We start from the raw sequence: 11,528 nt of genomic DNA, 5'->3' as shown, positions 1-11,528 counted from the left end.
CTAACACTCAATACATTTTGTATAAGGCTATAAACATGTATCTTGTTAACGTTAGATTACGTCTCGAAAAAAAAATTGTGTTTCCGGCTACCCAACGGACGCTGGCAAGAACCTACCGACACTAAGATACTAACCTTTGTTTTGGGGTCGACCGCTGGGAAGCTAAGGAACACAAAATATCCAATCCGAATGCATGGATAAAACCGTTTTAGAATCGGTTTGGAAAAGCACGTTCTCCTCGTTTCTGCTGAACAGTATTTCTTGAAACACTTTGGCCTGAATCTAAGAAAAAAATAAAACGAATCTTTACCTACCGACCCAATTTTTTTTCAGGACTGTAAACGTAAACACAAAATCAATCTTCCTAGGCCTATACAGATTTAGAGAAAAAGAAGTCGCTTGCCACATTTTGCCTGTACTGTACAAACGTTATCAGGTACTGTGAAATTTTCAAGGTCGTCGTGACCCACATGCAGATATAGTTGTCCAGGGTGCACTGGTTCTGGTAGGTTTGACCATCAGAGGCGCACACCGGAGAGTCAGACCACGGACAGGGGTGCACATAACATCCGGCCTGACTCCGGAACGCCGGACCGGACTGGCAGACTGCGAGATGAGATAACAATTTTAATTTAGTACGCTAGTAACAATAAAAATTGATACCTAGTTAGAGTTCCACGACATCATACATTCTACAAGTGATTAGTGTCTGATTATCAAACATGAACTAAATTTTTACGTCCTGATTTAAGTGGTCTTCTTAGACAAACTGTAAAAGCAAGTAAGTCTGATCTGTTGTGTACAACTAAAATTTTGTATAGATCGTTTCGACGAAAGAGGACGACGCATTTTGATCTTTTGTACAGTCAAACCTGCCCGAGTGACCACCTTTTCTCAACGACCACCTGGCCAACGCGACCGCGACCGGCCCAAATTGGGACCCATAACGACCGCATCATTTTCAAAATTGAGGTTTTCATCGATTTTTGATGATAACTAGCGCGATTTTGTGCCGAAATCGTTGTAAGAAAATCCGAATTTAGTTGTTATAGAAGTGTTTTTTAAAAACCTATATCATGATAAAATGAACGAATGCTGAAACGTATATAGCCTCATACTTTTTCAAGAAAGATCTGTGTAGCTCATACCTTTTTAAGAAAGATCTGTACGTGTGAGTGCTTTTGTCCAACTGTACTGTACATTCACCCGTGCGTAAGTACGCTATCGGGACGTACCGGGCATCGAATTCGAAAGGTGCACCGTAGTTATTTCAGATCAAGAACACAGCGACGCAAAGGCTTTTTTTGTAGTTAGCTGACAGCATCAAGGTTCCCTTACTGTCTAAAACGTTAGTGTACAAATACTTGAGCTTTAAAACACTGTTTCGTATAAAAACTCGATAAAAGCTTGGGGTTAAATTTACAATTTACAGTGTGCGTGCTGTATTTGACATTAAAGACCTCGCTTCTTTGCGTGCGTGCAGTGTGCTTGCTATTTGCCATTAAACACAACGGAAACCATTTATACTTTGCATCGGGCATGTTTTGAGTCGATACTCTTCTCAGCGACCACCTGTCCAAATCGACCGCTTTTTTCCGGTCCCCCGGGTGGTCGACTTGGGCAGGTTTGACTGTACTTGCAAGTCGTCTTCGCAAAAAAAGTGGTGTACTTAATTTTGAACTTGGTATTATGCAGTTTAGTCTTTTAGTATTGACTTTTTCTAAACTAAGTTTAGGACATATATACAAATGTACTTAGCTCCTGGAATGTAAATGCCGCTAATTGGTGCCCATAGGGTGACTTCCATTTGGCAAGAAACTAATCACTTCCTGTCACACTAGAAAGGACTTGATAAGCATATGGTATGTCTAAAACATAGTGACATACATACATACAGACAGACCAGAAAATACCTACCCGTGAATTAAAACGTCCTTATTAAAATGGCCTTTCGGCCAGTGGAAATCGATTGTCTATGAGTTGATGAATTACTAATTCTGGTAACTCTGAACCTCACTTCCTATCACTCTGAAAACGTACCTTTGAGTAAAGCCCAGAACACGAGCACCACTGTTGTCCGCATGATGTGTTATTTTGAGCGACACTGTAACATCCCGTGTAGGATCGCTTATCTCGAAACGTTTGCTCAACACATATAGAAAACGGTGGGAGAGGAAACAGCTGCATTTTGCACCTTTCCCGCTCCCAGGATGTTTTTGCACGCAGAGTGGAAAAACATTTACACAGACTCTGCACGGGAGGTAGAGATCATTAACGTTGCAACAAGAATTGAAGCGACAAAACATGGCACAGTCCACAAGTGTTTAATTTATTCCCACTGTATTCATGAGGTGCACAAAATTACACTTGTGTGTTAGCCTACATGTAGGTCAAACGTCAGAATGGTGAGTTGTCATAACCCAAATTACAATATGACACCAGCCCCGTACACATAAAAACATTCAGTATTCTACCAAACTCCCAAGTATCAAGGAATGAATGGTTAGGGTCTGCAGGGGATTAGTTACCCTGGTTGCCAGAGTACAGCGCTCAGGTAGCGGCTACGGGTTTTCCCGAGCCCCTAGCAACATGCCCCGTAAAATCGTATCGGCCGCCCCGGGCCATAATTCCCTTGGCCGGCTAGCGCTGTACTCTGACAGCCAGGGAAGGGGTTAGTGAGTACCGTATTGTTTCACATAACGCACGTCTTGTAATGAACCACAAGTGGACTTCTGTTGATTATGTATTCATTGAGATATACTAGTAATCCGTATCGGACAATAACACCCTCTGGCGTGTAGTGCTGGTACAACATCTGGCAACCCTTAAGCTTTCCTTCCCTTCCGGACTGTTTACTCAAAGTCAAACTGCAGACCAGTTCCCTCCAATTTCTCCCTGTACTTGGCGTCGTAAGCCTCGCTCTGAGCTACGGTGAAGGTGTTCTTCCAGTCACCAACCACACCTGCAATCAAGAAACCAATACACTGATGTTAGTATGTACGTCCGTTTGTAGTGCTTATAGGGGCACATTGGGCAGTATCTTTCCTTGCTGTCTCTGTTTCTGTACTAAGCAGGGTATATTTTTTAACGGGAGGGATTGCTTGCCCTCCGAACACGGGACCCCATTTTACGTCCATTTCGTAAGATGCAACCCCAACCGAGATGCTGTACCCAGGATTGAACAGGAGGTCCCCAGTTAGTACTTATTGGCACCAGGAGCTCAACCGTGAAGCTGCTACTGGTTGAGCTACAGGGACAACCCGCTAGTTTTTTGTGCATGGCCGGACATTTTCGTAAGGCAAGAACAATGATAACTTTTCTTATTACAAATGTACTTTTATTTCGTGGCAAGAATCGGGAGGAAAACTGGTGTTCTGCAAACTATGTTACAATGTCGTCGACGGTAGGACGTCTATTTTTTTAGGTAAAACATTTCCATGGATCGCAAATGGAACGTATAGCTGATGCTGACACAACATAGCAACACGCGTTAAACACAGCTTTAGCACAATATCAACACAACGCAACACATATCGCACAATTTATACTTCATTTTTTTCCCTGTTTACAAGAGTCGAGAAGTAACTCTACCTTTCCTGACGATGAGACTTTTTGTTTGGTTTCCCGCTTCGGACCAAGAGGTCTTCAGGCTGTCAAAGGTGCATGACTCGACAATGCTTGAGGTGGTGACGTCATCCAAAGTGATTTCTAGGAACTCCTTCATCTTCCCGACAGCATTGGACAGGTCCTGTGTAACATCAACAATAAACAATGGATGACAAAGTTCTGTAACACTATAAAGTGTTGTTCAAGCTGACGTTTTGGTGACCATCTGTCGTCTTCCTCACATTTCGAACTGCAGCTAGGTGTCGCTGCTAACAGATGCGATCCGAAACGTGAAGAGAATTAACAAGTACGGTGTTTACAATGCGGTTACAAAACGCAAAATACAATTGAATGTAATACATTAAACGCCAATGTACAATGCAATGCCACAAACAAAAATGATGATACATACAAATGTTTATACATCTATGATAAGAAAAATACTGCAGATAATTTGTGTCTTTTTAACTTTCGGTGATTTGAACAGATATCCTGAAGACATTTGCTCCTTCTTAAACCTAAAAGTGCCCGACGGATACACACCTTCCTCATGTCTTCATACTTCAGGAACAGGAAGTGGGGGTCGTCTCGCATTTGCCACCAGCCAAGTGCGTGGTCGTAGAAGTCACCATTTAGAGCTAAACAAATAAATAAATAAATAAATATATATATATATATACATATATATATATATATATAAGTTATAAGTTATCTTGACAATATATGGGATTAACCATCCAACATGACGGATGATAGGCATAGTCACGTGATAGCCATGTGGTAATCACGTGATAGTCATGTCATAGTCACGTGAGTGCAAATATATTTTTTCTGAAAATAAAGAGCTTTCGCCGAACCTGTAAACAGATGCATATTTTAGAAGAACACTTGAAAAACAACCATGGTCGAAAAGATATTACGTTAATTCGCAAGATTAAATGAAATTCAAAAAGGGAATCTTATATTTGGAAGGTCATTAATTGCGATATGCCGTACCTATCCCATTCAGGAAATCCTGCGCACACTTGTCCCATGATGTGACATACTGTATGCCCGTTAAACGTTCGAACTTGACGAGGAAATGGTACAGGGACACCGCCGTGTCTTTTGGGTTTCTCATCACCACTATGACCTTCACCTGAAGAAAGAATGGAAAAGAAATATTATCCAATTCTGTCTAATTATTTCTTTCAGGAAGTTTTGTCTTTAATATTTTTGATTACTCCACAGCAAGTAACTTTCAGTGAGTCTTCTTTCACAGTATCAGTATTGAAATTGGATTGTCGGAGTGACTTTTTCAAGGGATCTGGCATAATTCAAAGTTTGTGTTATCAGCAACTCGGTGGTAGTAAAGCGTCAGCTACTTGTCTTATGACGACATTGCAGCTTTGGCCTACAGACCGGAAACAAGATGACGACCAAAAATGTTAGAATCCCAAGAATAGGCAATTGCACTTTAATAGGTTTTGCCATCGCGAACCTGGAAAGATAAACCTCCTTCTAACAAACGATATCGATCATATAATAAGTAGTTCAATCAAGGAGGTCTGGTTGAATAAAAACACAGCATCGAATACCTTGCCCTTCGGGCTGGAAACCATTTTCGGGGCCAGGTGAAACGGAAGGTGGGTGTGAACGATCCTCGGCGATGGGTGGTCCTCCACGATCACGTGACCTGGCTTGCCAAATTCTGGCAACGTCCCTTCAAAATACCACGGGATGTCCTTTGCCTCCATGTCCGTCTTCCCAGCTGCCCTCATGAGCTTGTTGACGATCTCAATGGTCCAGTTCGTGCCTGACAAAATATGCCCCACATGACAAAAAATGCATGTTTATGTATATGTATATGTACATGTATATGTCTATGTATATGTATATGTATGTGCATAATGTATATGTAACAAATTACTTTATTCATACAACCGCATGTTCACAAGAGCCGATGTTAACCTCATTGGTTTCGGTGACCGTCTGTCACCTTCCTCAGGGCAAAAGGACCGGTTCCCCTTTGCACTGCATGCTAGGTGTCGCTGCTGTAGCGTTACAAATGCGAACACAAACGTATTATTGTTACAAGTAGAATCAGTCGTTGCACTGAGGGAGGTTTGCAGACGTGCAGGGTTTAATATGAAAGTGTAACTAGAGTAATCTGTACATTTGCATTTTACTGCGTTATCATCCCTACCTGCTTTTGGATATGTCAAAATGACGACGTCATCATCGCGTATGACGTAATCAGGCATGTTGTCGAGCGTCTCTTTTGACACTGTCTGGGAGTCAAAGAACGTTCCTTTGTATGCAAACCAGTGCTCCATCTTCAACAGCTTCCTTGCTATCGATGCCAGGAACAACCTTAGAAACTAGAAATAAGTAATGTTTGGTAGTAAATGCAGACAAACTCACGTATTGGTGTGATGCCTGTCAGGGAAAATTCGCAAGTAGGGGACATAATTTGTGGGAGTTACATTGTATGTTGTTATTGAGAACTAAATTTAAGTAACGTTACGTCAGGAATGCCATGCGGTATTGAAGCGCCGACTAACAATCGATGATGGTACTGCAGCTTGGAACGGCCGAAATACTAGTATATACTAGTACTGCTTTTGCCTAACTTACATTCATGTCAGGAAATCCATGCGGCACTGAACCACTGACTAACTAGAGTTCCACGACCCCATACCTTCGCCAAATGATTCTATCTTATACAACTGCTGTATATATTGTGTTTGCCATTAATCATGCTTCTCATTTGCATAAATTATATAACATGATCATCTCCTCCACCAAACAACAGAAGTACGCAATCTATGTTATCGTTAAAAAAGAAAGCCTTTGGCGCATTTTCTGATAATCTATGCAAATTAGGACCTCATTTTGCATAATCAGTGTTTAATGATAATCACCTGTACGTAACTTCCAAATGCTTGTAGTAAGAAGCTCCCGTCATTTACCACCATGACATTATAGCTTTTCTCATTGATTATGCAAATGAGGTCCTAATTTGCATAATTTTCATCTATCGATATTCTTCTCTTCCACATTCATCAATGTCACATGTTGCAATGGTCCTATAAACTGAGCGGATTTGGACAATTTTCTGATTAATTATGCAAATTAGTTTCCGATTTGCATAATTTATATTCAATCATAACGGTATCTACATACCATAAATCATGACGATCCGTCAATCCTTTTTGGAGTTATTCTCTTTCAAAAAACTAAACAGGTACCTGCAGTTCCAAAAAAGCCGCTAGGGGGCCGAAACCTACACCACTTATTTTCTGCCCCAAGAGCTATCTGCCACTTAAAAATCATGACCACAGCATGTTCAGAATTCGACGTATCAAACCCGAAAGTTCTGCAATATCGTAACATTCCGCTAGGAGGCCAAAAATCTAATCGTTTCTAGGTCTCATCAAGACGTATCCACATACCAAATATCAATTCAATCCATTCAGGCGAGTTATGGTGGTCTTCTACACACATACCCACACATAAGCGCTAACGAAAACAAAACCTTCTGGGCGAATGTAATAATCCATAGTTGTACTGCAGCTTGGAACGTACTGCCGATATGCTGTTTTTGCCTAACTAGTTGACGGACTGTCTGCATGTGCGACAGGAGGGTGTCAAAATCCCAAGATGCCGACAAGCATAAAACAGGTTTCGCTTAATATCGCAAATCTGTAATTAAAGTGAACTTAACATATACATATCTTATATTCTATATACCAGTCTTATTACAGTTTTATTTTCTAAATCCAGACCAGCCAGTGTATCTGAAGTGACATAATTATGTAACTGACTTGCTTTCCTTGTGCCACCTGTAGAGATTTTGTCATTTTTCATGTATTCAAACATACATATCAACACTTAAAATTGCATCTTGACTGCCTTTTCGTCGTCAATATATGAGGTAATGAGAACATTGATGATCATATATTTCAAAAAGCCTATTTCAAAACGAAGGCTAACAGCAATGTTCAGAACCATTCGCGTGTACATGTACATGTACCACTCACAAGCAACGACCTACTTATTGGAAAGTTGGCAACGTCAGTAAAACCTACTGTGGACTTCAAACCAGGTAAGTATATCTGTGCGGTGTTAACACTTGGTATCATCATCCGTTACAGTTAAGTGGTGCTCACCTTTTCTTCTTGATGAGAAGAGCGAGGAAGACTCGGTACGAGCGGCACACAAGTCTTCTTATCCCTGTGAGATGCTGAGTGACACAGGTTAATATTTACGCTAGAAGCGGGTAATTAGATTTGCTGACCTCTAGATGAACTTCCTGAGTTGGAGATGTGATTTGTCTTTATCTATATAGGAGGTAGAACCGCTCTTCGGATTATTAGATCTTTTAAGATATTAAAAAAAAAAACATTTCATGTAGGTCGACAAATGAAAATGGAATGAAAAAAAAACATGCCAAATTTCAGGTCATTCGATCAATTACAAACGACGGAGATGAATCGCTTTGAAGATTTGACAGGAGAAGAAGTAAGAAGAAAGAAAGAAGATAAAGCGGAAACATCACGAGTACAATATATTTCCATGGCTGAAATATAGAAATAAGACCAAACAAAAAATAAGACAAAAAAACTAGAGAAAAACATGTTGCTGTCGGTCACGGCACGGTAGCATCTAATGCATACTGTAAATCTTGAAATGTTTTCTGTGATTTTATTTTCGCGGTTTTCGCGCTGATCTTTATTTCTACCGCAAAATCATGACACCGCGAATAAGAGTTTGTCATACCCCCTCCCCTCTGCCTAAAAACCAAGCAATACTATAATGATATAGTTTACATTCCGTTTTAACCTTCACCGAGAAGGCTATGTTTTCGGCTCTGTCTGTCTGTTTGTCTGTCTGACTGTCTGTGTGCTTGAACAGAATTACGTTGTACAATATTACAGCACAAGAGGCATTTAATTGCTTTGTAAACCCCTGACAAGTGAGCTGCACTGCAGTTTCTACAGGCTGGGGTCCGTGACTCTACGACCGATGCACTCGATCATATTCCTGACACGAACGCCTGTTTACCAAATCATTATCAGCACAGAAGGAGGGGTTAAGATGAAGACTACGTTTCAAAGACACGGCAAAGTGGCGCCTTGGGGCCTGGCTGGTGTCAGCCATCAACAGCTGGAGACATTGGCAAGTGACCGGGCTTGATGGCGCATAGTAGTAAGGGAAGGCGCTAAAGCGGTTCACAGGGGATGAGAGGTCAGGGAGGCTGAAAGAAGAAGCGATCGGCATGCGGTCATCGGCAAACAAGCCCCCTGAATTGAACTCTGGGCTTTCTCTTAATTAGATAACTTGTAACTTAAGCCTATGTGTTGGCTGACTGAGCTATTGTATAGTATTGTATTGTACATTTGTACTGTAGTCTTCATTGCCGTTAGTTGCTTTATGCAGATTCATAGTCTGTATAGACTGACTGACTGACACAGCCGGAGGAAGTCACGGGCAGATATTTCTGTTGGATCTGGACATTTCAAACCAGGCCAAGTTCGTTTAGTATAGTATAGCATAGTATCTCATTTATAACAAATATTGGCGATATTACCATTTTAGATAGCAGCTAATTCATTGTCAATATAATATCATAAATGTAACTAAGTATGATGTATAAACTATTAGAATTGAATCAAAACGAAATGGAAATGTGTTACTATCATGTACATGTAGTGAAACTCGATATGGCAGCATAAAGACTCTTCTTTACCGGCCGTGAACCCAGCACGACCATTAACATGTTTATGCATGTACATGTTTATTCATGTAAAAATCAACAAGACACGAAAGGAGACCTGAGTGGGAGATATGCTCCAGTAGCGGTATGCAGCAGGTCACAAGTGTTTTTGTCCCATGGCATTGCAATGCTTACAACAAATTAATGCTGGTGGTATCTTAGACTATAGCGGCTAGTGTCCTCGTAGCGTACCAGGTACATCGTATTTTCTCGAAAGCCTCGACAAGTTTTTTTAGTCACTATCACACGGTACGTGTGTGCCATACTTAACGTGTAAGCGTGGTGCGCGTGTGTGAACAATGTAACTCATGAAGAACGGCTGAATGAATTGTTGTCATACTTGGTGGCCCTTGGTGTGTTGGTGGGGTGTGACAACAACTGGAAATGATTAGATTTTGGGTCCCCTTGTGTCTTCCCTTTGTACTGCAGCGGAACTTCACGCTTGAGTTCTCAACAGACCATGGTCACGATTTTGGTACGGTAGAATATTAGATAGCTCTTGTGCTCAGGAAGAAGTGACATAACATTGGGCCCCCTAGCGGTTTTAGTCTCCTAACGTCTAATTCTGGAACTGCAGGGCATTTTTGTCAATACATTCCAAAGAGATAACTGAAGAAGGGAACATCGGATTTCTGGTAGCTTTGGCATCTGGTAGCTTTGGCAAAGATGTAATCAATAATATGAGTATTATGCAAATGATGACTAAATTAGAATAATTAATGAGGAAATTGTATAATTCCATTGTTTCCATAAGTGAACTTCATGCAATAAATTTGACACATGTAATTCATGACAGGCGAAGCATTTATGCCGAAAATATTCACGAAGAGATGACGTGTCTATTACGTACGCGTATATGGAATGCAAGGGTATGGTGTGCATGTGGTTAGTGAGCATTCTATTGTTCTAATAAACCCACGTCGCGTGATCACCACAGGCTGACTTCTACGTAAAGTGTGCAGATTATGCATTCATTGATGTACAATATATTCCAAAATAACACACACTTCGGGACTGGAGTTTATTGTTTCACGAACTAGAATAACAGTGACGACCCTTTCCCTCCGTTCCTGTTTACTCAAAGTCAAACTGCAGACCAGTTCCCTCCAATTTCCCCCTATACTTAGCGTCGTAAGCCTCGCTCTGAGCTACGGTGAAGGTGTTCTTCCAGTCACCAACCACACCTGCAATCAAGAAACCAATACACTAGTGTTAGTTTATGTACGTTCATTTGTAGTGCTTATAGTAGCACATACAGTAGCTATTTTCCTTGCTGTTATAGCAAGGTATATTTTTTAAAGGGGGGGGGGGTAGGGTGCTAGTCCTTCGAACATGGGATCCCATTTAACGTCCCTTCCGTAAAACGTATGCAACCCCAACCGAGATTCCCTACCCAGGATAACTGTGAGGCTGCTACCTGCTGAGCTAAAGGGACATCCCATAAGTTTATTTCTGCATGGCTGAAAATTTTCGTAATGCAAGAAGAATTATAACTTTTCTTTTTACTTTTATTTCGTGACATATACTTAATTGGCAAGAATGAGACAAGAAAATCCTACCCTATCATGGTGTCCTGCAGACTATATTAAAGGTTCACAGACGGTAGCCTAGGGCGTCTGGGTTTTATATATGGGTTTTATATATTTCCATGGATCGCACGTTGAACGTTAAGTACAATACAACACCAAACAACACACTTTAAACACAGCTTTAGCACAACATTAACAGTAACACAACAGCTTTAGCACAACATTAACATAATACAACACAACGCATAATAACTTTATTTTTTCCCAGTTTACAAAAATTGGCATATTTTACCTTTCCTGACGATGAGACTCTTTGTTTGGTTTCCCGCTTCGGACCAAGAGGTCTTCAGGCTGTCGAAGGTACAGGACTCGACAATGTCTGAGGTGGTGACGTCATCCAAAGTGATGTCCAGGAATTCTTTCATCTTCCCGACAGCATTGGACAGGTCCTGTATGCAACAATAAACAATAGATAACAAACGCCAAAAATAGTTACTCAAGCAACCTGGGGATATGGATTTGAAACGGTCAGACGTTTCGGAAAGAATCCACTTTCCTTCGTCAGTGACACTGAAGTGATCTGCAAGAAACAGGTCTTTTATACTCTAACTATGAATGAAGACAATTTCAGATTT

General features: G+C 40.9%; 1 protein-coding gene across 2 annotated transcripts in view; it reads right to left on the bottom strand.

The window, feature by feature from the left end:
- Positions 1–2,459: 2,459 nt before the first annotated feature.
- LOC118415058 (sulfotransferase family cytosolic 1B member 1-like) overlaps positions 2,460–11,528 on the bottom strand; it is a 13,763-nt gene continuing 4,694 nt past the window's right edge. The window contains exons 6-7 of one of the 2 annotated variants that reach the window (XM_035819453.1): positions 11,186–11,342; positions 2,460–2,962 (exon numbers count right to left, since the gene is read on the bottom strand). In XM_035819453.1, coding sequence (XP_035675346.1) covers positions 2,853–2,962; positions 11,186–11,342 — 267 coding nt within the window. In that variant the 3' untranslated portion in view covers positions 2,460–2,852. Of the gene's footprint in view, positions 2,963–10,387; positions 10,549–11,185; positions 11,343–11,528 lie in introns of those variants that run through there. The other variant, XM_035819452.1, reaches the window with a different exon arrangement.

The sequence above is a fragment of the Branchiostoma floridae genome, chromosome 4 (genome assembly GCF_000003815.2).
Source record: "Branchiostoma floridae strain S238N-H82 chromosome 4, Bfl_VNyyK, whole genome shotgun sequence".
Lineage (NCBI taxonomy): Eukaryota > Metazoa > Chordata > Leptocardii > Amphioxiformes > Branchiostomatidae > Branchiostoma > Branchiostoma floridae.
The sequence above is the reverse complement of the archived record's forward strand: the minus strand, read 5'-3'. Positions and strand labels throughout refer to the sequence as shown.